Source organism: Arachis stenosperma, chromosome 6 (assembly GCF_014773155.1).
Source record: "Arachis stenosperma cultivar V10309 chromosome 6, arast.V10309.gnm1.PFL2, whole genome shotgun sequence".
NCBI lineage: Eukaryota > Viridiplantae > Streptophyta > Magnoliopsida > Fabales > Fabaceae > Arachis > Arachis stenosperma.
In genome coordinates this window covers 144,245,676-144,273,035 of record NC_080382.1, presented here as the reverse complement: position 1 = coordinate 144,273,035, position 27,360 = coordinate 144,245,676, and the positions used below count along the sequence as shown (strand labels likewise).

The window sequence follows — 27,360 nt, the reverse complement described above, 5'->3', positions numbered from 1 at the left end:
ATCAGGCAATGCAAAACATTATGGAAAATTTATTTACATGGTTGGCTAATTAACAATTATAAATTTTGTGAGGAAATTCATGTTTTTTTTTTTTTTTTTGAGATATTTAAACCAAACTGCTTAAAAAAATGATGCTTTTTTTTGCATGGGAAAAAAATGAGATCTACTTAAAAGGCTACATACTCTTGATACATTTTCATTGGCCCAACCCTAACGGTTCCCTTATCGGAGCAATAAATTATGTGTCTCTTAGGTTGCATTTGTTTATAGAAACATGATACTCAGATACGAATATAGAGTCATAACTGAGATATGAATATAGAGTCATAAAACCATATTTGATAAAGGAAATATGAACAGAGACAATGTGTCAAAAGACACTAAATTAATGTATTTTGTATTCATCCTGACCGTAAAGACACGGAGATATTAACAAAAAACACAACTTATTTTTTATTTTTTTATTATTGTTGTTAATTTTTTATAATTATATTTTTCATCTCAAATTTTTTGAATAAAAAAAATAAGAATAAATTAGATTTTTATAATTTATTTTAATTTATCACCAAATAAGATACAAGAACACAAAATTTTATATTTTTATTCTTTATGTCTTATTTTTAGTGTCTTATCTTATCCTATTCTCAAAAACATACACAGCCATAATACACTAAATTCGAATTCAAATCTTAGAGAATGTTAAGTGGTGAATAAAATTTTGAAATGTTGTATATATGAGTGTGTAGGAAATCACTTGTTAAGTTCTTCTCAACCCTAAAGCTAATACAACTTTACGAATTTACCTTGGTCGCTTTTTTTTAGTCCTTGTATTTTTATTCTTTCTTAACCTTTATTTTTAAGTGGGTTAATATGTTTGCTAAAAAAGGTGAATATTCACAACATGATTCTTTTGTAATCGGTCTAAATGTATCGATCATGATCTAAATTGCAAGGGATAAGTAGGACTAAATTCTTAAAATGGTCTCTTAAATTCACAATTTTTATTATTTGTTTCTTAAATTAAAAATTATTTATACTGATTCTTGAAATTTAGTTTTGCACATCATATTATTAATCTTTGGATTCTTTCTAATACTAAACTAGTGAACTAAGTGTTAAATTGGTTCTAACTAGTTACGTTAAACATATAGTTAAACAGCGTCGTTTCGTTTTGGCATTTAATTAAGACAAAAATAGAAGAGTTTATATAATGTGAAAATTATTATATCTTCTTTCATTATCCAAAACGATTTTATTTTCCCTTATTTAAACACTAAAATGAAAAGACACTATTTAGCCATTTATCTAGCGTGACAAATTAGAATTAGTTTAGCATTTCGTTCGTTGATTCAACGTTGTAAAGCGTTTAGGGACCTATATGGTGCATTTTATTCGTTGATTCAATGTTGTAAAGCGTTTAGGGACCAATATGGTGCCTAGAATTGGATCTCGAGGACCAGTATAATGAATTTTAAATCTGAGAAACTAAAATGGTGAAAGTCGTGAATCTGAGGGACCATTATAAAAATTTAGTTGGATAAGTAGTTGCAAAGGATTGTATTAGATAGTAATATTTAAAACCTGGTTGAAAATTTAGTTTAAATTTAAAGTATATTTTGTCAGATTTGAATTTATTATTTTTTATTTGGTATAATTTTAGGTTTTGGATCTGAATAATTTTAAATAAGTGTAATTTAAGTATAAATTCGAATATTTAAATCAATCTGAAATCATGTTTTATATTTAAAATATATATTTTATGATAAGGCTTATAATAAAACATTATATTTTTATATTATATGATATTGTTTTAGATTTAAAATAATTTATTTTTGTATAATGTTATATAACATTTCTTAAATTTAATATTTAAAAATAAAAATTTATTAATTTGTTATATAAAATTTATAAAATTTATAAAATCATATACACTAATTATATATCATATTTATTCATTTTAATTAATCTGATATATTTTAAATTAATTTAAAATTGAATTTATATTTTAAAAATAGACCTAATAAAATATTAATATCGATTTCAATTCTAATTAATCCACAACTATTTTTAATTGAATTATTAACAACCCTACTATTACACATGCACATCGTAACAACGATCATTCGATAGATATATTTTGACTAAATAGTTAAATTATTTCTCAAAAAATTACTCATTTTTTAAATTAGTCATTTTAATCTTTTTGTCACTAATGTTATCAAAATTTGTGACATCACAACACATATTTAATGATCTTAATTAATGGCTAACATGATAAGTTTATAAAATTAGATCAAATTAACTCCTAAATTGAGAAATTTTAATACCTCAAGTTCTTCTCTCAATTAGATTTTGAATTGATTTAATTTTATAAATTTATCATATTAATGTCAATTAAAATTTGAGGCATTCTACTGTACAGATTGGAGTAGTATAGAGAGAGAATATAATTCTTTTTATAGTTCGTTTTTATTATTTTATTATTATTTATAATGTGGATCCTACTTTTATTAATCTCTCTTTCATTCTATTAAGAGTAAAGGACATTTTCGTCCCTGACCTTTTTTTTCGCGAACATTTTCGTCCTCAAGGAATGGAAAATACATTTAAGTCCCTGACCCCTGAAAAACGTGGATATTTATGTCCTTCCGTTGAATTCAGCCGTTTGCACTAACGGAAAAGGATGAGCTGGCAGAGGTGGCGCTGAGGTGGCCGTAACGAAGGACAGGTGGCATGGAGCATTTCGTAACAGGACATATAAGTCCCTGGAGACAAAAATGACGCCATTTTTGTAACCTCCCCCAATATCTCTGCCTTTTCTTCTTCCTTCGTCCTTTTTCCCTTCCATTCTTCTTCCTCGGCCCCTGCCTCCATCACCGCTGCACAGCGGCGCCTCCGTCAGCCATCATCAACGCCTTCCACCACCATGGCCACTTTCACCTTCTCCATGTCCCTATCGTCTTTTCGTTCCTTTGTGCCCATTTGGCACCACCGGAGCTTGGGCCTCTTTGACGTCACGCAGCGTATGAGGTTGCCGCCGCCTCTCAAATGCTCCACCGCAAAACCCGATCAGGAAACCAAGGTTCCCGCCACTTCCTCCGGCTCCGGCGAATGGACTCATAAGCTGACCGCGAGGATCGGCCGGATCGACTTCCTTGAAACCTCGTACCTTACCTACCTGAAGCTCACCAGTTCCGAAGCATTTTGCCCTATCGGTGGTTCTCCCTGCGGCGACATACTCAACAATGATTACGCGCTTATTTTTGGTATTTTTTTTTCTTTGCCTTCTCTTGAATGTGTTGCAACTATTCGATGGTGCTTGCAATTGAACTGTTCTATGATTTGATTCTGTTAGGGTTTTGGCTTGATGTGTGTGTTTGCCATATTGTTGTTTTATGTGTGATTCTTTTTTGTCTATGGATTTTGTGGTGTGAAGGGTATTATTTGCAGGCAATGTGTTTGAAAGAATGTGTGAGTGACATTTTTCTGTTTGTGTTTGATAGGTGTTTCTCTTCCTTTAGTTGGGATGGTGGCATATGGCTTGGTTGCGGCGCTTGGTTTGCAATTGGCCACAAAGAAGATGTTGCCTTTTGGGATTGGCAGGTCCAGCTCCCAGCTCATGGTGTTGGGAACCACTACCTCCATGGCAGCTGCTAGTGCCTATTTCTTGTTCATTCTCAGCACAAAATTCTCTGGGTTGACTTCCTCATACTGTTTGCTTTCGGCATTCTTGTCTTTCAGCGTTGATGGTGGCTGACGGAGGCGGCCGCTGTGCGGCGGTGATGGAGGCAGGGACCGAGGAAGAAGAATGAAAGGGAAAAAGGATGAAGGAAGAAGAAAAGGCAGAGAAATTGGAGGAGGTTACAAAAACGGCGTCGTTTTTGTCTCCAGGGACTTATATGTCCTGTTACGAAATGCTCCATGCCACCTGTCCTCCGTTACGGCCACCTCAGCGCCACCTCTGCAGCTCATCCTTTTCCGTTCAGTGCAAACGACTGAATTCAACGGAAGGACATAAATGTCCATGTTTTTCAGGGGTCAGGGATTTAAATGTATTTTCTATTCCTTGAGGACGAAAATGTCTGCGGAAAAAAAGGTCAAGGACGAAAATGTCCTTTACTCTTCTATTAAAGAAAAAATCTGTAAACTTATATCTTTACTATATAATTCACTTTAAAATTTTTATGTATTTTATAGTATCATTTAATGTGTTACATTAATAAATTTTGATGCTGTTAACAAAAAAAATAACAAAAGAAATAACATGATTAATTTAAAATACTTAAAAAATAATTTTAATTAAAAAATTTAGAGGCTAATTTAATCATTTATCCAAGATATTTTCTTTTGATTCAATGCTATGAATTTGGCCAAATAAGACCAGTCATATCTCTTGTACTATATGTGGCCTAAAAGAGATAATATGACTAATCATGGGCAAAAACATAAAAATAAAAATATCAAATCAATTGCTCTTTGTCCCATTTTAAGCATTGATTTTATTGTAAGATTTATTCATGGTGAAGTCTTTGTCAATGGAATAAGGCCACCTATGTCACAAAATTCATAACCTAAGTATGAATTTTCTATTTATCTTCCGGTGTACCAACCTAAGTATGTCCAATGTCCTCCTCATCGTGTTTCACGATTAGTCATCACTATTCACCCTCTAATAACGTTAGCGACTCACTAAAACTAAAAGGCACAATATGTTGGGCCAACCGTAGGGAGTTTTTGACCATCGAAAAAATTTTGAAGAAGAATTAAGCGAGAAAACATAAGATGAGAAAATACCACATTTAACTCAAAACCTTAAGGTGTCAAATTAATAGGTCTCTCATCTTATAAACTCCCCACTCTTCTTTATTTTTTTTTATCTGGGACTAACTTCAACACTTCTCACACTTGCAACACTAATAATCTCTCCCTCAATTATGAGTCTCCACATCAAGCATCAACTCCTCTTTTTTCTAACTCCTCCACTATGGGTATTCGTCTATCACACCGCCGTAAAATACCGCGGGACAAGCCGCCTGAACCATCTTTGCTGAGAAGACTTTCGATACTTCACCTTAAATACTCCTTAAAACCACCAGACCAATTAACCATCGGCTCTGATACCACTTGTTAGACTAACCGTGGGGAGCTCTCAACCACCAGAAAGATTTCAGAAAAAAATCAAGCGAGAAAACATAAGATGAGAAGACACCACATCCAACTCAAAACCTTAAAATGTCAAGTTAATATGTCTCTCATCTTATAACAATATAAAAATTTTCTATTTTTAATCTTGCTCTAAAAATTAATAATACAAAATACACCTCATTTCTTCCAACAAAAATCTAGCAAATGTTGTCATCTAGACATCTACAATGGAGTTACTGACTTAGAGCTAAGTTAAAATTTTTTACAGTATGAGTAATAAGGATATAGGCATATAATACATGAATTATATTACTAAAAATTAAAAAAAAAAAGTTTTTAAAAAATTTTAAATTGAACATGTTATTTTGAACAAATTTTATTTTCTAAAATTTTTTACAAGTATTCTTTTGTCATATTAATCATTCTGTTACTTTTAAAGATGATTAATTTATCTTATAATAATATATTTTGTGACTTAATTATGATATAATAAAATTTATTATCTACTTATCTAACTCATATTTAAAATTTGATTGAAAGTCTAAAGAGACCAATTTATCCTATGTGAGTTATTTTTAAAAATTCTATCGAATAAAATTAAACTTTGTTAAAAACTAAAGTGTCTATCTAATTAAAATTGATTAGAGACAAATTTAGATAGTTACTCTAATATTAATTAATGTTTTCTAGAAATAATTTTGTTGCAAGCGAACATATTGTACAAAAAGAAACAATGTTGTGTACGGGAGGAAGGGCCAAATACCAATTGTCTCTTACAGCAACTTGATGGAGACTTCAATTATATACCATCCTCTTTCATTTTCAACATTATTAGCCCTTAAAAATGGAACACCCCATCTCAATAAGGGATAGGCCTACCCACAATGTATGTCCACCCCCACTTACTATTCATTCATTCACCTATATATATATATGGTTACTTTATTTTTATTATTTTTCATTGAGGCCTTGATTGTTTGTTTAAAGTGATTTAATAAATTTTAGCCCACGTTTAACTTGCATTTTTTTATTTTTAAAATTTTGTGAAATAGAAAAAAAATTGGCAAAACCATAAAATTTTGTTTTTTTTTTTTCACTTTTTATATCCTAATTTTCTTTTTTTTATAAAATTAAAAAAATATAAATGTAAATCAAATATTTTAAATATTTTTTTTTAAAGTTAGGAGTGAGACTCGAATTCACGACTTCTAGATGAATATGGAAAAATTATGCCATTTGAATTATAGCTCGTTGGCCAATTTCAAACACTTTGCTATGTATAAATTATTGAAATTAAATCTTTTGATTTGACTAAATAATAAATCAATTTTAAGCACTTAACTCAAAGTAAATTAGTTGAGATTAAACTTGCAAGTTTTGAATTCTAATAATTTAGATGGAAAAAAAAGAAAAAAAAATAATATCTCAGTGGTCACAGGTTTGACAAGGACTACAAATATTATGATCATCAATCGTTTAATAAGAATGAAATTAAATTGTAAAAACAATGGCCCTTTTTAATTTGCTATTTTATTCAATTATTGCCTTGTCATGACCTTTTTGAAATCATTGATGAGAGAAAATATCATCAACAGTGTGAAGACCACAATTTGGGTGCAAGTTGTTATGGTAGCATCAATGTGTATTGTCACACAATATAAATATATGATGGATTGTGTTCAAAGGAAGAAGCTGCAGCAGATGGTATCTGCAATTGCATTTATCTTTATCATTAATGCTCTAAAAAGAAAAGAAAAGAAAACATAAAAGAAAGCAGTAGCGGTTTCAGAAATAGTACACAAGCTATGAGTCTATGACTAATTTAATAATGTTTGGCCAGCAATAAATATAAACCATTGTGTAGTGGCTGATTTTTAACCCTTTAACTCAATTATAAAATATATCAATCATATTACATGTATATTAAAATTAGTTACTAAAATCAATTATCAGTATAATATTCATGTTAAAATATAAATATATATTAAAAATAAAATAAATTATATATATTATATATAAATACATTAATAATTAATTTTAATAATTAATTTTAGTATATAAAATAATATTTTAAAAATATACATAATATATTAATTAAAATTAATAGTTAAAATTATTAAAAGGTCTATGTTAAAATTTAAGGTAACATACAATTTGAAAGTTAGATTTGTATATTTAAAAAAAATTAAAATATTCTAAAATTTGATCATTCTATTTGTTTATATTGGCCTCCATATCATGGTGAAACACACCAAATTCTAATAGGAAAAATATAGGTAGACAATAAAAATATTAAATAATGTGAACAATAGATATATCGAATGTTCATTTCACTAAGTATACGAATGATTATTCTAATATTAAGATTTAGGTGTAATATATTTTGATTTGATTAATAATTATTCATGTTGTTCAAAAAAGTTAATAGTTACCTAGCATTACCCATTCTAATAACACTGAAAACATAATTGTTGCCCAATATTAAAATTAAAAAAGTGTTGTTTAGTGACCTAATGTTGTTGTCCAAGTAACCAACCATATACTAACAAGATAGCTGTTAAACTTAAAGAGTGATCACATGAATCATGATCAAATTCAAGGACATTTAAGACCTACTTCAATATCCAAAATACATGATTAACAATAATTCAATTTCGATGGGTAATCATCTCATGTCAGAAATATACACAAATTTATTTATAAAAGAAAAAAAAAAACAAAATATCTCTATCTTGAGACAAAATTTATCTAATTTTTATCGACCAAAAAATTAAAATAGTATCAATATTAGGGAAAGACATAATTAACTTTTCTGTCTCCTTTATATCTTCATTATTTCATTGTCGGGATTGAAATACTAACTAAACATCGTTTTAGGTTCGTGTTTATTCTATTTTTTATTTTTATTTTCAATATTTTTCTATAATCTTGTGAAGTAGAAACTATAAAACAACTAAAATAAAAGAAATATAAACATAATAAAACCATATTCTCTGTTTCTACATTCACACCATCTTGCCAAAAAATAAAAAAATATAAAACAAAAATAGAAGAATTTAATTTGGTGAAAACTCAAATGCAGTCGACTTCACCTGAAGTTGATAGTTGAGAGCCGTTAAATGAAAATGTAATCAAATCAGTCAAATTATCTAACGGCTCTCAGTTGTCAACTTTATATGAAGTCGACTACACATGAATTTCTACCATTTAATTTTGATGCACTGTCACTCTAAAATAGTTTTACATGCGCATCTAATTACATGATGTCATATCGTAAAATAATTATTTTTCACATTAACTGCGTGAATAGTAATCCAAAAGAACAATTACACAATTATATAATTACATAATTGTATAAAACGTTTTATACTGTTAGTGCATCAAAATTAAACTCAACACAAAAACTAAACCCGCATTTATTTGTTTAAGACCTGGCGTTTTCTTTATGATCAGCATCACCACCAAGATGAAATCCAGAGTCTTCAATCTTCACCCTTTGGGTTGTGGTGTTGATGATCATCCTATTATTGGTTTCAAGAACTTGAGAGTTGGGATTAAAGCATGATGGAACTTCATTAGGAAGCCTTGATAGCAATGCGCCAAGACTACAAGACATGTTTGGCAAAGTAGAAGGACCTGACCAAAGACTTTGTTGTTGCATTGTCCCTTGTTGTGTTCCATCTTGTAGACTATTATTATTATTATTATTATTCCTTCCCATCATGTTGATTGCTACCATGGAAAAATAGTTTGATTTTTCTTCAAGTATTCTACTACTATTATTATTATTATTATTATTATTATTATTATTATTATTATTAATTGATCCAATTTGGTTGATAACCATGTTGTAGTTTGAGAGAGGCATGTCATTATTGGAGTCCATGATTTGGAAATTGGATTTTGCAATGTATGGATTTTGTTGTTGGATAGGTAAGTATGATGGTCTTTGAATTGCAAACACACCTGGTATGCTTTGAAGGTAGCTGAATTTTCTTTGTATGCTCGTCACTATGTTCAGATCTTCAGCAATCTGAAACAACAAACCTTGGATTTAATATCATTAATCAAGATTTTGCAATTTACCCCATGTAAAAAACTTGAATATCAAAACATAACTTGGTCTTTGAAAGATATTTTATATATTCTTAATTCAATTTACTGACAGCTTAAACTTTAAAAAAAGTATACAAAAAAATTAAGTGAAAATTCAGGTGCAGTCAACTTTATGTGAAGTTGATAGTTGACTGATTTGATTAAATTTTCATCTAACGACTATTAATTATCAATTCCACGTGAAGTTGACTGTATCTGAGTTTTCACCTAAAAATTATAGAGAGTTTAGTTTGTGTTTTTATTCTTATTTTTGATATTTTTTGTTTCAAAAATTTTATAAAAAAATTATTGTTTTCACTGATAATAAAAATAAAAAAATACAAACTAAACATAAGTCTTAAAATATTTTATTCTTATGATACTAAATATAACGTTAGAAATAACTTATCAAAGCATAATTTCAAATCATTATTGGAGTATGATTAACTAAAAAGAAACATATTTTCAAGACTTATTTATGAATATTTCAATCATTTAGAGAAGGGGAAAAGGTGTAAAACCTTGTTAAATGAACCAAGCTGCACTAAGCCTTCTCTAACACCAATGACAGCAACAGTCTACAAAAATGGTTACAAATTTTGGTCAGATCAAATCCAAGTTGAAAATAGTTTTCTGACAAACATGCTATTTACATAATAATATGATTCTAAAGCCTTTTTTTTTGGGTTTTTTATATTTTTGGGAAAAAAGTATACCAACCTGAATACCTGAATTGAACTGAAACTCCCAAGCTCTTGGTTGCTGCCAATATTAGAAGTATAAACTATAGAATATTAGATTTTAGCTTTATATAATAGACACAGGAAAAAAGTGAGGTGAAAAAGCCAAAAAAAACAGGAAAAATTTTTGTTTAGCACTTTTTTGTGTTTTGTTTTAAACAATTAACTCCTTACATGATCACTTGAAGAATTCCATGTACCAACGTAGTCAGATTCACACCCATTTTGAGTGTCACCATAAACCCATTTGTGACTATTATCTGCAGCCACTTTCCCTAGTAATCTAAAAAAAAAATAAAATAAAATCATACTTTAATCCTTCTTCCTTTATATGTGAATTGTGAATTTCCTTTTCTTATGGAAAAAAAAATGTAGCAATTTGAGTAATTCTGTTCTCACCCTTCTCCAAAGTTGTAAACTTCATGAGACATTTTGAAGAAAACTTCAGCTCCAAACCTTTCATTCAAGCTCCTTCCATGTTGGCATTCATTGAAATCACAGAATCCATCTTCCCAAACAAGGATCCTAATTAACAAAAGTGACACAAAAAAAACTACTATAATTAAAAATTACTATCATATCATATATAATTTATAATGTACAATAATTGTCATAATTGATTTTTGCTAAATAAAATGAGACATATTTTGTGTGTTCCATTAAACTTACCAGTTTCTTTTGTTCCCTTTGGAACGATCAAGAGCACTTCCACCAAATTCCCACCTACAACAACAAAGCAAATCAATGATCCATCCACAAGCATCTAACATTCGAGCCCGATTCAGAAATTTGACTAATCTAACTCGAATAACTATGAATTTACTCACCACTCGACCGATCTGAGTTGGTAAATTTTGCTTACATTTATAGAGTTGACTTAATTACCTTGGAGGAGGGAAGTTTCTTGGTACAATTCTCCAAAAAACAGCGTAAACCCATTTGGAGGAAGAAGAAGAAGAAGAAGAATCTGAAGTAGAAGTTGAAGAAGAGCATAGGTTTCTAAGAGTATGTTGCAAGAGACAATGAAGCAAGGGTAATCCACTTTCCATTGTTGGTTATTGTTGCAAATGAATGAGTGTGGATGGAGACTTGGAGAGTGTGAAAGAAAAAAGGAACTGCCAAGGATTAATTATAAAGACAAAAATGCTAATGACACAATAATAATAATAATAATGAGGGTGTCAATGGTGCCCACTTTGTTGTGGCTTGCAGGCACCACAAGAAGTGAAGTCATCAATGATGATCATATGTACATGATCACTCCAATATTGAAAAGAGTTGTTGTAAGTTGTAATTTTCTTTTTGGTGGGACCTCAACTACTCTCACATTTCCCTTTCTACTTGGTCCCTTTGGTGAGAGGCATTTATGACTCTTAAAAGAAAAAAAATAATTATTTTTTTCTTGTGGTCTTGATTTCGAAAAGTTGAGGACTAATTTACCCTGAATTGGAGTTCTATTTAAAAATAGTCAATTCTATGGTGCATATGAATTGTGCCTAAATTTTGTCTAATTTACTTTTTGTAGTAAATTTTAATTTTTTAAAAATTATTTATTGTTATATCTTTTAAATTAAATGTTATTTTTTTACTTTTTTTAATAAATAGGCACCACTTTTTAGGCACCATAACATTCACCTTTAAAAATTTATTGATGTCTAATACATTATTGTATATATAAAGCGAGATTTGAACCCTTAACACTTACTTAAACGAACAAGTAAACTAACCACACAACTAGTTTAAATTGGTTTTTTTTAAAAATTCGTTATAATTCAATGGTAATGTAGAGTTTAGGAATATCTGATATTTTTATTTTTCATTCACTAAACTAACAAGAACAGCGTATAGAATGTTTTCTTCTTCTTTCTATTATTCTCTATCACTTGATCCTATATATCCTATGATATAGAATGTCAACAAGTTATAGTTTAGTTTGGAGTTTTTTTTTTTTTTCATCTGCCTGAATTATGGTTTGAAACTAACAATTATGCTATTAAAATATTTAGCTTATATTAGGATATATTAGTCTCTACTTTTACAAATAGGGGAATATTATACACAAATTCACCTGATTTTTACAAAAAAAAGAGTGTAATTTATTCTTAAAAGATTTAGATGTTTATAATTCAGACATATATATACCAAAATAACAAGAAGGAGTATTATTAAATATCAATTAGGGTAAAGTATATTTTTTATCCCTGAAATTTGACAAAAGTTTAAAAAATATTTCTAATTTTTATTTTGTTTTAATTTTGTCCCAAAAGTTTTCAATTTGCATCAAATATATCTTTGACGGCTAAATTTTTAAAAAATTTAAAACCAATCTAACAATAATACATGAAAATTATGCTTGATTTGCTTGTGTTGAGGGTTATTCTTATGAAATTGTTGTTGAATTGATCTTAAATTTTTTGAAAAATTAGCCGTTAGGGGTATATTTGATGCAAATCGAAAACTTTTGGAACAAAATTGAAACAAATAAAATTTAAAAATATTTTTAAAAATTTTATCAAACTTCAGGGACAAAAAATATACTTTGTCCCATTATTAAATAATTAATAATAATGATAGATGATGATAGATGAATGAATTGAAAATGAAAAATTATTGGTTCCTTATTGGCAGTGTCCTATATACCTGTTGTCTCTAAAGTGTGGTCTTGTTCATCAACAATTGATTTCAGCACTTTCATTTGCTTTATGTGACCTCAAAACACCATGCAATCATTTGTTGCTGTCACAACCTATTAATATCTTTTCTGGTTTGTATCATGTTATTATTTTTACATTAGTACAAGCTTTAAAGTGTTGCACTTGGACATCAAGCTAAGCTAATCTAACTTTAATTTTTGGTTGCAACCTCTACCAATAATGTTCATTGTATTTCAAGGACCATCTCACTTCACCTCACTCATTAACAAAAGTAGATAGTACAATAAAAAATTAAGATCACCAACCCAATCAGAGTTAGTTAAGTAAAGATGGTTCAAGTTCTAAGCAAGTAAGTGCAAGATTAAAATTTTGAATATGGAAAACTCATTTTTGAAAAAGTCTATACAAAAAAATAATTATTTTATTAGTTTCTATAATTTTATTAAATTTTAAATTACATCTTTACAGTTTAAAAATTTGTAATTAAATTCTTAGATAAAAATTTATGATTAGATCTTTACTAGTTGTTATCTTTTCGGAAAATATGTAATAATCTTAGAATATTTATATTTAATATATTTGAGAATTCATCCTACATCAAACATAAAAATGAATATTGTAAAAAGTTTATATTTTTTAACAAAAAAAATAACTAGAAAATATCTAATTGAAACATTTCTATTAAGTACAAAGATTCAACTACAAATTTTAAACTATAAAAGCTTAATTAAAATTTTAATAAAACTATAAAAAGATACCTAGTGATTAAAATTTTAATTTAGATTCTTTTACTGTTTTTTTTTTGTGTGTGAAAAAACAAATAATAGTAATAACATGTCTATGGAAACAAACAAAGACTATATGGTCCATGCAATTTGTTTTTGTTCTCTACGGTATCTCTCATTCCAATAAATTAATGACTAATTCGTCGCGAATTTAAATATTATTAAAGGATTTGTCACTAATTGATGAATTTTTGTATATACAAGACAGAATTCAAATTTCAAATACTTAATTAATAGATAAGTTAATTGACCACTTAACTAATCCAAGTTGGTTTGATCATGCAATTTTAATGTTAGGTCAAGAAGCTGGACCTTTTTATCAACAATGGAGTGAATGATGCACCCTGTTGGATGGGCAAGTAAATGGAGTGATAGATAATACTTCAAATATGGGCCCAAAGAGTATACCCCAGTTTTCAGGCAGCATGCCCATTCAATCCTCTAATTAACTTCCATTATTTTTCTAAATTGGTGGATGCAATGTACCAAACTACCAATAAAGGCTTCACGAAATGCCAAGAAACAAAAAAAAAAAAAAAAGAGAGAGAGAGAAAGGAATTCATCATTGAAATTATTTCTGATTAATTAGCTTATTATCATAAAACAAATAAATATGGTTCTTATTTTAACTAGAATTTATATTTAATTTTATAACAATAAGATGTTAAATTTAAAATGAGTATAAAAAATAGTCACACAATTCATAATATAAATTATCTTATAGCTAATTTGATCACACTTCACATTCAAAAATATTATGCTATTCTTAATGGGACAACTAAAAAAAATATATATATACTTCCACTTCTTTTTAGTGGCCTAAAGCTAAACATGCATGTTTATAACATATTCAATATTGTTCAATAATGAAATTCAACTAACATTAAAAAAGAAAGGGTTTAAGTGAGGATTTTTCAGGGTTCAATTTAATCCTTTTTATATTTTTATGAATTTAATAAAACACTAAATATTTTTTAATTAATATCAACTAATTTTTAATTTTTTTATCCTAAATTTTAAACTTGAACTCTAAATTCCAACTCTAAACACTAACTTCTCTAAAAAAAAAAAAAAGTAAAAACAAATTATAATTAAAAATTAGATAATATTAACTAATTAAATTTTAGTTTTTTATACCTATTTCTTTTAGACGAAAGAATTTCGCCAAGAACATGAAAAAAATATTAACTTCAATGTTTTGTATCTTGAAATATTGAAAATATTAGTTTTTGACTCTTATTTAAAACGATTTAGGGTATTAGTTAATTTAGTTTTTTCTTATTATGATTTTGTTTAAAAAAAAAACAATTAAGCAAAATTTGAAAAATAAAAGTTAAAAAAGAAGAATTGAATGGAAAATGGATCCCTGAAACTCTTCAAGTGGATTGAGATCGGAGAGATTCAGAGCGAGAGAGATACGAATCGGAAGAAACCGAAGAAGAAGACTGAGTCAGTTGTGAAAATGGAAAAATATCTGTCCGCCATTGGTATTGACGTCAGCTGCGCGCTCAATTCTCTCCGCCATGGAACCATCCCTCACAAAGACTGCCTCCTCCCTCTCATCTCCAAGCTCCTCGGCTACGCCATCGTCGCCGCTTCCACCACCGTCAAGCTCCCTCAGGTCAATTAATCTTGAATCTTAGGGATTTCTTCCATAATCGTTCTTTGATTACTTTAAGCTTAGGTTTCCTTAATTATCTGAGCTAGAAATGAGACGAATCAGGAAATGTTGTGACGAAGTGAGGAACAGATGGAGATCGATTTTTTTTTTTGTAACGGAGTTCTAACTGTTTTTGTTTGTAACTGCATGCTTGCTGCTGAGTTGGCATAACTGTCATAGAGTTCATAACTAACCTGTTGTATTTGATTCGAGTGTTTTGTTAAATATGTGTTTTCTTCGGTTTGAACTTGCCTTGTCTGTCTAATTGTGTTCAGAGTTAAGCTAGGTTTCTTGATTTTGCTGTGTGTGGTAAATGATGTTGGTCTATGATTGTCAGTAATTGCTTTGTGCAAGCTTCGGGTGGTGATGCCGAGTATAGAAAAGATAGTAGAATATCATCTTAGGTGGCTTGTAATTGTTCAGAGATGGTTTGTTGAGGCTCTAGATAGGAGAGTGGATCAAATGGAGAGTAGTTTTATAGCTAGAGGTTGAGGGGCACTTAAGAAAACTCTAGAGGAAATCATTAAAACAGAATTAAATATACATAGTTTTGACACTAGAATAGCACTCTGGCATTGTTTGATCTATATAACCTACTTCACTTAGTGGAACAAGGCTTAGTTGCTATTGTTGTTGTTGAAGATATGATGATGATGATGATGCACGTTGCTAAGCTAAACTTATTTATTATGTTTTTGTTGTAAACGGAGTTGTTTTGTTTGTGCGATTCCTGTGTACATGCAGATTATGAAGATTCTGAAGCACCAGAGTGTGAGAGGCCTTAGCATGATATCCTTCGAGCTTGAGGTTGTTGGTTATACCATAGCACTGGCTTACTGTCTCCACAAGGGGCTTCCCTTCTCTGCTTATGGGGAACTGTTGTTTCTTTTGATCCAAGGTGAACCAACGTTTTGTGTATTTTTACTTATTTTTATGCTTTGTATATATTTATCATCATTCTTCCATTCAACTTTAGATTATGCCATATAACTATTAGCATTGTGTTATCAGAAATGATTATTTGGTTGCTGATTAAAATCTGCATCAAGCTTTTGGGCTCATTTCCCCCACACAATGAACTTGTTTTGCATGTTTATGTGGTTGATTATCCTGGTATCTCAGATTTTGTATAAATTGTCCCTCTATGTTTCAAATGTTGGGATACCTATTTTCTTAATTTGGGGCAATGAGATCATCCCTCGTTGTTTCCAAGATATGTAATTTCACCTTATTTTGCTCATTATTTCGATTAATCTTACACCAGAAATGGATATTCTGAAATTAGTACTTGCACAAGTGTCACATGCTCTATTGATCATGCAACTTGTACAGCTCTATTTCTTGTCGGGAATAGCTGTGCTGCACTTTCGTTTCTTGAAATGATCTAACAGGCTTCCTTTGTTTATCTCTGATGCAGCTTTAATTTTGGTTGCCATAATCTACTACTATTCTCGACCTTTGCGTACCACGACATGGATCCGAGCATTAATGTATCCTACTTGCTTGCAGAAACAGAGTTTTTATACTTACATTCTGCAATACATTAGTTATAGTCAACCCATTCCTTGATTCATTGGTTTACAGATATTGTGCTGTAGCACCCACTATCTTAGCTGGTCAAATTGATCCTTTTCTCTTTGAGGCTTTGTATGTGAGTGTTCAACATGCATTTACTGATGTTACTGAAAATTTTCACCAATTAAATCTTTGATAAACTGTTCCATGGCTGTTGACATCATGACCTTTTTCTTAATTATGAAATTATGATGACTCCATGTCCAATATTCCTGATGTGGGTATGGTCTTTTGTAGGCATCCCAGCATGCGATCTTTCTCTTTGCCAGGATCCCTCAAATATTGAAAAACTTTTCTGTAAGTGAAAACATAAGGCTCGCCTAATATGCCTCCAATACTAGAGAATATACCTAGTTGCATTACTTACATACATGCATATATGATTGTGATGTTTGGCTCCCCAACTTTTTTCCTATGCGGCATTGAGTAAATGGGTTCCTTCATTGTGCACTTTGCACTGCATGATGAATTGATGATTCACTTGAAGCTTTCATAAAAGGGTTTTTGGTTTGACTAATCTATATTCCTGTTCTTCCTGCATGTTGAAGAAAACTACGTGCTTTTACTATTCCTAGGCTAGGATGTTTTCATCTCTGATGATATGATTTTCATTTTACACTTCTGCATCTGTCATAGTATTGTTTAATCTATAATGCTTGTCAATTATCTAAGTTGAGACTTGTTTCTACATTCTTATTCTCATTTGTTATTTTCTTTGCTCTGAGCAGAACAGGAGTACAGGGGAGCTCAGCTTCTTAACTTCTTTGATGAATTCTGCAGGTTCAATGGGTAAGCCAGTATGTCATTTTGGAAATTTTCTTTATAGTTTGTTTTTGTTTGCAAATTAATGTTTATGTTTATATATGTTGCAGTTAGAGTATTCACAAGCCTCCAAGAAAATGCACCAAAAAGCGGTATCCTTGCTTCCTTTACTTTCCCCCCCCCCCCCCCCCCCCCAACCACTAATCAATTTTTCTGTCATTATTATTGTTACTTCCATCAAAGCGATTTTTATACTGTTCGTGTTATTTTATCAAACGAACATATGAAGTTTTTACCGTGTTACATTAGAACAAATTCATTTCAATATTTATGTTTTTGGTGATCTTTTAATTTAACTCTTTAGTAGTACTGCATTCGTATCTTAATTATGTATCTGTGACTGTTTCCTTAATTCTTTTGAAGTTGTAATGGGTTCCGCAATTGGTGTTGCTACAAATTTCACCATCCTAAGCCAGATATTGTTCTACCAAAAGCCAAGGGTCACTGAGAAAGAGAAGAAAACGAAATAGAAGAACTATACAAAGTCATGTATACTGCTACTTCAGAGTTCCTTGTGTTCATCTTTCAACAGGTGCTACGTCCTTGAAGCCATACTCAGAATTTTATCACTGTTGAATTGACCCTTTTGAACATTTACCTTTTTTCAACTGCTGATTCTTAAGGTAGCCAACTTAGAATGGGTAACTGGGGGACTTAAATGGGTAATTTCGGAGAGTAATGTAATATTTTTTTTTTGGGTAATTCAATTGATTTCATGTAATCTTTTGTTTTGGTATTAACTTAATGCAATTTTAACATTTCAAAAAGTTTTTATAAGGTATTGTATAATTAGGATCAAACAAGTGAACAACACTGATATAACTTTAAAATAATATTTCATATAATATAATATTATATAAAATATACATCTAAGCAGCATTAAAGACCCAGAGCCCCAAAATTTTAAACATGGACTATTGTAAGGCATTCATGAAAGATAAAAACACAAATCACCAACTACCAGCTCAGCTGGCTGTCAACCAAAAACCCTTGATTATTAATTTTCTTCTCAATGAGTAAACTTCTGTCTTTGATAAATAAATTAAAAAAAAAACTGAACCAAACACTGGTGTCACTGACTAGTATTGCTTTGCATTTTTTTTAAAGTTTAATTATTTTTTTTAGGTAGATTGTTGATTAAGATTTAAGCTCTCTTTGTAAATCTATGTCAAAAAATGAAATTACGTTTATTCCATAGATTAATATGTTATAATCTAAAGTATTTAGTTTCTCAAAAATATATGTAATGTCACTTTAATTCTCGAAAAAGTTGTAATATCAACTCAATCCATCAAATATTATAAGTAACATCAGCCTAATTTCCACACACATCTATGGCATGAAATCAGTTCATAAAAAATGTGACACCTCTAATCTATTTTGACCATTTTTTTTATGACGTCAAATAACTTTGAAAACAATTTTTTATTCTTTACACTAAAACAAAATAGAGTTAACCACCAAAAATAAATTCTAAAAAGAAATTTTAAAATGATAAATAACCTTTGTCAAAAATAGTCTAATCATAAATAAATTTGGAAAATGTTGTTTCATAACATTTATTTATGAATTATACCACTTTTTAATTTTTCGGACTAGATGAATTATACCGAACCTTTTTTTTATATTGTATTATTAAGTGTGAATTTTTTATAATAAACCAAATTATATGTTGTCATTTATAAAACATCAATGACGTTTTGTGTTTTTATAATTAAAATAATATTTTTTAATAAAATAATATTTTTTATTATGAAAGACCAATAATATTTTGTACTATTACTATAACTATGTAAAATATTAAAATAATTAAATATTTTTGTATTTTATATTAAAATTATTCATATATAAAAATTTTAGCCAATTATACCACCTTATATTTTATATTTTTTAAGAATTTTTAGTGTATATTTGAGTGTTATTATTTTGTAAAAAAAGATATTTTTTTAATAAAAAAATATCTTTTTTATTTTTTAACGTGTTTGACAAATTTTTAATAGTAAAAATAAAAATATTAGTAAAATAAAAAAAATCTTTTTTAAAAAATTATAATTTACATCTTTTTTTTAAAAGATTTTTTTTCTTAAAAAAAATATTTTTCATATAATAAATAAATAAAAAAATACTTTTATATTATTATATTTAAATATAATTAATAAATAAAAAAATATTTTTATATAAAATATTCAAACATAAAATTATTTTTATTTTTTTATAAAATTTTTTAAAAAAAAATAACTCAAAAAAAATATTTTTTTAAAAAATCACCCAAACAATGTTTTGGAGTTCGTTTTGGTAGTCAGTTGTGTGTATACTCATACCATATTCCCACACCGCCATTCAACCCTTTCGCCATACTTTCTCCGCCGCAACCCTCGCTATGTCCTCCGCCAGATCACGGAACTTCCGCCGCCGCGCCACCGAGCCCAACGATGACGATGCCAACGACGGCACACCTTCAACCACCGCCACGATGACCACCACCAAGCCTAAAAAGCCCCCAAAGCTCCTCAGCTTCGCCGACGACGAAGGCGACGACGCTGACGCTCCCCCCTCACGCGCCTCCTCCAAAACCCACCGCTCCGCCGCCGAAAAACCCTCCTCCCGCATCGCCAAGCCCTCCTCCTCCTCCTCCTCCCATAAAATCACCACTCACAAGGACCGCATCGCTCACTCTTCTACTCCGTCCGTACCCTCCAATGTCCAACCCTTAGCCGGAACTTACACCAAAGAAGCCCTTCGTGAGCTCCAGAAGAACACAAGAACCTTAGTCACTAGCAGCAGCAGCGCCTCTCGTGCTTCCGCTTCGGGTTCGGGTTCGGATCCGAAGCCTTCTTCCGAGCCTGTTATTGTCCTCAAGGGACTCGTCAAGCCGTTAGGTTCGGATGCCGATGCTGCTAGGGATTCGGATTCCGGAGGGGAGCAGGAGGACGTGGAGGCAAAATTGGCCGCCGTAGGGATTGCGGCGAATGGGAAGGATTCTGTTATTCCGGATGAGAAGACAATTAGGGCTATTAGGGCGAAGAGGGAGCGGCTCCGGCAGGCTCGTCCTGCGGCGCCAGATTATATCTCGTTGGATGGGGGGAGTAATCACGGTGAGGCAGAGGGGCTGAGCGACGAGGAGCCGGAGTTTCGTGGCCGGATTGCGATGTTTGGAGAGAAGAAGAAGGATGCTGGGAAGAAGGGTGTGTTTGAGGATGTGGATGTGGATGAGAGGTTGAAAGTTAAGAAGGGTGATGACGATGTTGGTTATGGTTATGGTTATGATGAGGAGGATGAGGAGGAGAAGATGTGGGAAGAGGAGCAGGTTCGGAAAGGGTTGGGGAAGAGAATCGACGAAGGGTCAGGTAGGGTTAGTGGGGTTGCCACTAATGTTCCTGTTGTGCAAGTTCAGCACCAGCAACAGCAGCACAAGTTTATTGGTCCCTCGGTTGGAACCGTGTATGGCACGGTTCCTGGGGTTTCGGTGAGCCCAAGCATTGGGGGAGCCATTGAAGCTACGCCGGCTTTGGATGTTGTGTCCATATCTCAGCAAGCTGAGATAGCGAAAAAGGCTTTGCAGGATAATGTGAAGAGGCTTAGGGTATGTATGTACTGCTTTTAACATGGCTATGCTTGGATTGATATACTATAATATTTATGATTGGATGAATCAGATCAATATTTATGAAAGTTAGTCATGTTTCATTGTTTATATCTATTGTCTGATTAGCTTGATATGGGGAAATTTTGGATTTAGGGTATATAATCTAATTAGAAGCACTACAAGCTTAGAATATTGGATAGTGGTTCATTGAATTTCTTTATGTAGGAAATTTTTGTTACTTCTTTGTACACAATTGATGACGTGGAAGCTGCCCAAGGTGTTTTTCTAAGAGTTGAGGCATGAGCATGAATGGAGGCCCCAATCTAAGACAAGAATGTGAATTTTATCATAAATGCCGAGCTAATTGACCGAATCATATTCTCTTTAATCTATTCAATCATATAATGTGCGTGAATAATGTTAAGCTCTTGGTGATGCATCCTTTTAAGCTAACATTTTGTTTTGCACTTTTGTTATTCACCACGAACGATGAAGCATACACACCAATTTGACGGTGTGTTTGCATTTCTGACATGTATTGGACACTGATGTGAGGTGCACATCACTCTTAACATTTACTCTTTGAAGCATGATTGTGTTGATGTGTTTATATGGGACTAATGTCTATATGGATAAATTATAAATTATTGCATACTTTTATAGCCATTTGGATATAATCTGTTAATTGCCTTGTATATGGGAGTTGGTCTAGTATGAAATTTGCCAAACTTTCTCTTATAATGGATTTTGATGGCAGGAATCTCATGCAAGAACAGTGTCATCACTGAATAAAACTGATGAAAATCTGTCTGCCTCCCTTTTGAATATTACTACTCTTGAAAACTCTTTGGCGCTAGCTGATGAGAAGTACAGGTATATGCAAAGGCTCCGAAATTATGTCACCAATTTATGTGATTTTTTACAGGTAATCACATTTCTGTCTCCTAATTTCTTTTTTGGTTCATCCTTCATAATCAAATGTAGATGATATATATATGTATCGCAGAAAGAGATTGGTCACTGTTGGTCGTCCTGAGTTTTGTTTTTTTCCTTAATTTCATTTCACTAGTTCTGCCTCTTTTGCTTCTTCACTATGCCCATCTTGGTTGTATTCATGAGATACTGAGGTAGGTATGCTACTTTAGGGTGTGGAATGCTTTATGTTTGGCTCTATTATTCTAATGTCATAATTTTTACTATTTTCAATGTCATACCTATCATTTCCGATACCATATTGATCACATGGCTGAGTACATTTGGCACATTTTTTAATTCTTTACAGGATATGGGCTCATATGATTAATTGATTATCATGTATGTGAACGAATATCTCTATCCGAACTATTATGGCTCAGAGCAGAGTGCTTGTTTCTAATATTTGCCTCCAAATCAGCTGTCAACCATAAAATAGTTTTTTTAGTAGTCTAGAATGTTTTTGGATATAGTTTTTTAGGGAATATTTGACTGACCTTGTTATTTTTATATTGTGTGCATAAATATCAAATTCACCCACCTAATGTGCTTCATCTTTCTGTACAGAACCTAGCTTGAGCCAGAGTTTTTCTGGTTCTCTACCCTCTTTATTTTAGTGGGTATTTTATCATGACCTTTGTTTTATATAAGATTAAGTACTGAAATAAGTTCATGAGTTAAAAATTTACATTGCATTGATACTTTTTATAAACTTAATGAATATGTATTTTCTTTCTGCTGGATATTAAATACGTGAAACTGAATTGTCTGCTTGTTATTTTTAAATGCCTTTTTGAGGGTATCACTTCTTGGGCTTTAACTAAGATTATTTGGCTACTGTTGTTTTCAGCATAAAGCATTTTACATTGAAGAACTTGAAGAGCAAATGAAGAAAATTCATGAAGATCGTGCGTCAGCTGTTTTTGAAAGAAGAGCCACTAATAATGATGATGAAATGATGGAGATAGAAGCAGCTGTGAAGGCTGCAATGTCAGTTTTAAGCAGGAAAGGTAACAATGTTGAAGCTGCCAAAAGTGCAGCTCAGGATGCATTTGCGGCTATAAGAAAACAAAAAGATCTTCCAGTGGAGTTAGATGAATTTGGTAGAGACTTAAATCTTGAGAAACGGATGAAATTGAAAGTGAGGGCTGAGGCTCGTCAACAACGCAAGAGGTCTCGTGCATTTGATTCTAAAAAACTGTCATCCATGGAATTGGATGATAATAAAGTAGAGGGTGAGTCAAGCACTGATGAGAGTGGTGACGAAAGCCAAGCATATCAATCACAACAGGATCTGGTACTGCAGGCTGCCGATGAGATTTTCAGTGATGCCTCTGAGGAATATGGTCAACTGTCTTTGGTCAAAAGAAGATTTGAAGAATGGAAAAGAGAGTATTCCTCAAGCTATGCTGATGCTTATATTTCATTGAGTCTTCCATTGATCTTTTCTCCATATGTAAGATTGGAACTGCTGAGGTGGGACCCACTCCGTAAGGGACTAGACTTTCAAAATATGAAATGGTATTGACTTCTTTTATAACTTATCTGATTGAATGGTCAAATTCATCTCACTCGTTCTCAAAATTGGTTCTCGAAATTTTTTTTAATCAAATTTGTCCTTACAAAGATTTTAAGTCGGTCACATTAGTCTTTTTGCTATTCCCGTTGCTAATGGTGTCAAAATTTGCTGATGTGGCATGTTAAGTGATACCACACTAATCACAACGTACCCATGACAATTCTAATTAACTGTTAACATGATAAGTTTATGCAATTAGATCAAATCAACCCCAAATTGAAGGGGACCTTGAGGCATTAAAATCCCTCATTTCGAGATGGATATGATCTAATTTTATAAACTTATCATGTTAGCACCCAACTAGGATTGTCAGGTGTGTGTTGTGGCGTCACTTAACGTGTTATATTAGTAAACTCTGACTCCGTGAGCAAAGGAAGTGAGAGAAGAATTAATGTGACCAACTTAAAATATTTAAGCACGAATTTGATTAAAAAAAATCTTTTGGGGATTAATTTGAAGAACAAGCAATTTTTCAGGGACAAAGTTGACCATTTACTCTTATATTTTTCTTGAAGTTTTCCGGGGGTATTCTGGAGTCCCCTTTGACTTATTTCCTTAGTCACTTAATTGTGATCCCTAACTTGATTGTATTAGGATGCTATACATCTTTTTCCTTCCATCAATCTCTAATATGTTTTCTCTCTTCCCCTTCTCTATCTACAGGTATAAATTGTTGTTCAGTTATGGCTTGTCTGGCGATGGAAAAGATTTTGTTCATGATGAAAATGATGCTGATCTTGAACTTGTCCCAAATCTAGTGGAAAAGGTTGCACTGCCTATTCTGCATTATGAAATTTCCCATTGCTGGGACATGTTTAGTCAGCAGCAAACCATAAATGCTATTGCTGCCACAAAATTAGTTGTGCAACATGTGTCACATGAAAGTGAAGCCCTTGCAGATTTTCTGGTTTCCATTCGTACACGTCTGGCCGATGCTGTTGCTAATCATATGGTATGTTCAGAAAGCTCATATTGACAAAGTAGTTAGAAAGTACATTTTCATGTATCCCATTTTCCTCAAAACTGAACTCTCTGCATATGTTCCTTGTTTACTTTCTGCCAGTCTGCATTATATATTTTTTGGGGTTAGTCTGAATGATCATTTCTTTTAACTATTTTGGCCTTGGAGGATATATAAGATAAGCATTGGATAAATTAATTCTCATCTTGTATGCTGTGTAGGTCCCAACTTGGAGTCCATTAGTACTAGCTGCTGTTCCAGATGCTGCAGGGGTTGCAGCATATCGGTTTGGAATGTCTGTTAGATTATTGAGAAATATTTGCTTGTGGAAGGATATATTTTCAATGTCAGTATTAGAGAAGCTTGCCCTTGACGAGCTTTTGTATGGAAAAGTTCTACCTCACTTTAGAAGCATATCGGAAAATGTTCATGACGCAATAACAAGAACAGAACGTGTCGTTGCTTCCCTATCTGGGGTCTGGGCTGGCCCAAGTGTTGTTGGAGACAGCAGGTATGTTGATATCATATGTTGTATCTAACTTTTTCACACATGCAATTGGTGTATTGTCTGTCATTGATTTTTTCTCGTCAACAATCTAATGCTGTGTGTTCTCTTTTTCTACTTATTGTAGCCACAAATTGCAGTCCATGGTGGCTTATGTGCTGTCACTTGCAAGGATTTTAGAGAGAAGAAATGCAGCTGAGACTGACACAAGTCATCTAGCCCGCCGGTTAAAGAAAATACTTGTCGACCTCAACGAATATGACCACGCTAGGAACATAGCTAGAACCTTCCATCTCAAGGAGGCATTGTGAGTGAACACAGCTTGCATTCAATGTGTCTTTATACACCACTCTTGGTATACAAGGTAATCTGACCCTTAGTTGAGCCTTTCTGAAGTGAGTTTAGATAGCTTTCTGACTCGCATAGCTTGATGTATGATTTTCCTATGGACCTTCTTCAAGCCTGAGGAGACATCTTTCTTTCCCTTGTACACGGAGAACCACTGTAAGATTTTCCATCATCACCTGTGATTTATATAACATGATACTGAAATGAATTACTGTTCTATGTAAAGTATTCTTCCTTGTTCAGTTTTGGTAGATTTGGGTCATTGGGTGGAATATTTTTAGCAAGATGTATTTATATATATCAGCATTTTCTAGTCATTGAAGTTTGTGTTCGTGCTCCATATGTTCATGGCAGAATAAGTCTTTGCTCCATATGGTGCCTCTTGGAAGTTGGAATCGTAAATTGCCTTTTTGACTAGCCATGGATGCTCCTACACTTGCCCCTCACGTTCTACTTCGATTTCCACAATTAGAAATCGATATAATAGCGGATCAATTTTTCAAACGTATACAGAAGATCGAAAACGTACCTTTGAAGAAATTTGATTTGAGGGAACGCGGGTAGGATTCAAGAAATGAGAATGATTTGAATGAGACGATATGCCAAATAGGAAACTTGGGTCCCCTCAATTAGGAACGTGAATTTCGATTATATATTCAATACGTTGAAAATATGCTCTTAGAGTATATGTTAAACACTTAAAACTCTAAATAGAAGAATGAAACTTCACGCTGAATTTCTCACCCTTGATCACAAATGTGAGAGAAACTAATTCTTGATATTGAATAGAGATGACTTTGTCTCTTTACTATTAGTTAATATTTTACATTATGAAAACTGTTAATGAAATGACAAAGGTAATTTATAATTTTTAAATGATTAATGTAATTGATAAAATTTTTTAGAGCCAAATTTAGAAAACTTAATTTTTCAAAAACTAATTTGATCATTGCCAAATTTATTCCTCAACAGTTAATAATATACATGTGTATGTGTGTGACAATAAACATTACCCGGTAGACTTTTGTTTATGTTTTGATCAGTAAGTTTCAAAAAAGAAAAAAGAAGAAAGGGGGGGGGGGGGGGTAATTCCATTATTTGGGAAGTTGGAAAATAAAGTGAAAAGAAAGCAGATACTAGATAAAGAAATAAAATGCATAAGGCAAAAATATAGTTGAATAAATCAACAGAAACTTTTATTGACCCCGCAAAAATGAAAATCAACAAACAGTTCATGTGATTGCCGCAGTGTAGTCACCATGAAGGACCAAAACAGCCCTCGAAATAAAATAGAATTGCTGCAATATGCATGTGAACGAAGTATCCCTTTTTCCCCGTTTGGCCTTAGATTACAATATCTTATCAAGGCCCTAATAAAAGCTTCGGGGTAAGAAGGGGTGAATCAAAACAATAATTGAAGATTGAAGTTAGGTTGTCTCTTTGACTAACCACTAAACAGATACGGGTGCATAATTGGTGGCTCATATCTACCCAACCACGGGATTCTAATAAAAAATTAATAAATAATGGTAAGTGTAACCCATTTTATAACATCCGCAAGGCAAATCAACCGCATTCAATGGTGATGCGATTGTGAATCGATTTGGTGCATGATTTCTCAAATTTTTTGTCCCCAAGAAGGCAAATCAAAGCCAAATCACACGCTTATAACCATATCACAAAGGAGCATCAAAATTCAAAAACACTCGTAAAAAGTTAAAACTATGGGTAACATCAAACTGCAATTGTAATAGAACATTCTTTTTTAGCATTGCTAATGTTTTCCTATACAAACTCATCCATTGAGATAACCAACAAAAATAATTTCTTTTGCCATTCACTATGAAGCATCTGAACTATCAAACTCTGTCTCCCTAAAGTAGCATGAACTATAAATGCTGCAGTTTTCAATCTAAAATAGAGAAAAGACTGT

At 31.7% G+C, this 27,360-nt stretch overlaps 4 protein-coding genes across 7 annotated transcripts; 3 read left to right on the top strand and 1 right to left on the bottom strand.

Moving 5' to 3' along the window:
• Window positions 1-2,926: 2,926 nt before the first annotated feature.
• LOC130934915 (thiol-disulfide oxidoreductase LTO1-like) lies at window positions 2,927-3,757 on the top strand. The gene is made up of 2 exons (XM_057864437.1): window positions 2,927-3,266; window positions 3,504-3,757. The coding sequence occupies exons 1-2, from the start codon at window positions 2,927-2,929 to the stop codon at window positions 3,755-3,757; spliced, it is 594 nt and encodes a 197-aa protein (XP_057720420.1).
• A 4,347-nt stretch (window positions 3,758-8,104) lies between these two features.
• On the bottom strand, window positions 8,105-11,116 carry LOC130933000 (protein RICE SALT SENSITIVE 3-like). The gene is made up of 7 exons (XM_057862484.1): window positions 10,866-11,116; window positions 10,650-10,703; window positions 10,380-10,505; window positions 10,155-10,263; window positions 9,961-10,002; window positions 9,762-9,818; window positions 8,105-9,178 (listed from the first exon to the last, which is right to left on the bottom strand). The coding sequence occupies exons 1-7, from the start codon at window positions 11,027-11,029 to the stop codon at window positions 8,570-8,572; spliced, it is 1,161 nt and encodes a 386-aa protein (XP_057718467.1). The 5' UTR covers window positions 11,030-11,116; the 3' UTR covers window positions 8,105-8,569.
• Window positions 11,117-14,714: 3,598 nt separating this feature from the next.
• Window positions 14,715-18,281, top strand: LOC130932743 (mannose-P-dolichol utilization defect 1 protein homolog 2). The gene is made up of 8 exons (XM_057862153.1): window positions 14,715-15,040; window positions 15,824-15,977; window positions 16,497-16,569; window positions 16,664-16,730; window positions 16,892-16,951; window positions 17,383-17,443; window positions 17,527-17,568; window positions 17,840-18,281. Exons 1-8 carry the CDS (start codon window positions 14,771-14,773, stop codon window positions 17,944-17,946), a joined length of 834 nt encoding a protein of 277 aa, XP_057718136.1. The 5' UTR covers window positions 14,715-14,770; the 3' UTR covers window positions 17,947-18,281.
• Window positions 18,282-19,784: 1,503 nt separating this feature from the next.
• LOC130935092 (transcriptional repressor ILP1) lies at window positions 19,785-26,172 on the top strand. 4 transcript variants are annotated; one of them, XR_009067806.1, is made up of 8 exons: window positions 19,785-21,059; window positions 21,820-21,987; window positions 22,885-23,555; window positions 24,277-24,565; window positions 24,796-25,085; window positions 25,207-25,443; window positions 25,541-25,583; window positions 25,782-26,172. XR_009067806.1 is itself a non-coding variant. In XM_057864661.1 (6 exons), exons 1-6 carry the CDS (start codon window positions 19,857-19,859, stop codon window positions 25,388-25,390), a joined length of 2,805 nt encoding a protein of 934 aa, XP_057720644.1. In that variant the 5' UTR covers window positions 19,785-19,856; the 3' UTR covers window positions 25,391-25,744. The 4 variants fall into 4 exon arrangements, 1 of the variants encoding a protein (XP_057720644.1); XR_009067804.1 differs by having other exon boundaries at window positions 25,207-25,583; window positions 25,782-26,170; XR_009067805.1 differs by lacking the exon at window positions 25,782-26,172 and having other exon boundaries at window positions 25,541-25,744.
• Window positions 26,173-27,360: the final 1,188 nt, after the last annotated feature.

What these genes read in the sequence shown, in the direction of transcription:
- LOC130934915 (XM_057864437.1), top strand. Translation starts at nt 2,927, where the DNA reads ATGGCCACTTTCACCTTCTCCATGTCCCTATCGTCTTTTCGTTCCTTT. An exon ending in TGATTACGCGCTTATTTTTG is followed by an intron (nt 3,267 to 3,503) that starts GTATTTTTTTTT and finishes TGTGTTTGATAG; the next exon opens with GTGTTTCTCTTCCTTTAGTT.
- LOC130933000 (XM_057862484.1), bottom strand. Translation starts at nt 11,029, where the DNA reads ATGGAAAGTGGATTACCCTTGCTTCATTGTCTCTTGCAACATACTCTT. An exon ending in GGAATTCTTCAAGTGATCAT is followed by an intron (nt 10,003 to 10,154) that starts GTAAGGAGTTAA and finishes TAATATTGGCAG; the next exon opens with CAACCAAGAGCTTGGGAGTT. An exon ending in AGTTCAATTCAGGTATTCAG is followed by an intron (nt 9,819 to 9,960) that starts GTTGGTATACTT and finishes CCATTTTTGTAG; the next exon opens with ACTGTTGCTGTCATTGGTGT.
- LOC130935092 (XM_057864661.1), top strand. Translation starts at nt 19,857, where the DNA reads ATGTCCTCCGCCAGATCACGGAACTTCCGCCGCCGCGCCACCGAGCCC. An exon ending in ATAATGTGAAGAGGCTTAGG is followed by an intron (nt 21,060 to 21,819) that starts GTATGTATGTAC and finishes TTTTGATGGCAG; the next exon opens with GAATCTCATGCAAGAACAGT. An exon ending in ATTTATGTGATTTTTTACAG is followed by an intron (nt 21,988 to 22,884) that starts GTAATCACATTT and finishes TGTTGTTTTCAG; the next exon opens with CATAAAGCATTTTACATTGA.
- LOC130932743 (XM_057862153.1), top strand. Translation starts at nt 14,771, where the DNA reads ATGGAAAATGGATCCCTGAAACTCTTCAAGTGGATTGAGATCGGAGAG. An exon ending in TTCTCTTTGAGGCTTTGTAT is followed by an intron (nt 16,731 to 16,891) that starts GTGAGTGTTCAA and finishes GGTCTTTTGTAG; the next exon opens with GCATCCCAGCATGCGATCTT. An exon ending in AGAAAATGCACCAAAAAGCG is followed by an intron (nt 17,569 to 17,839) that starts GTATCCTTGCTT and finishes ATTCTTTTGAAG; the next exon opens with TTGTAATGGGTTCCGCAATT.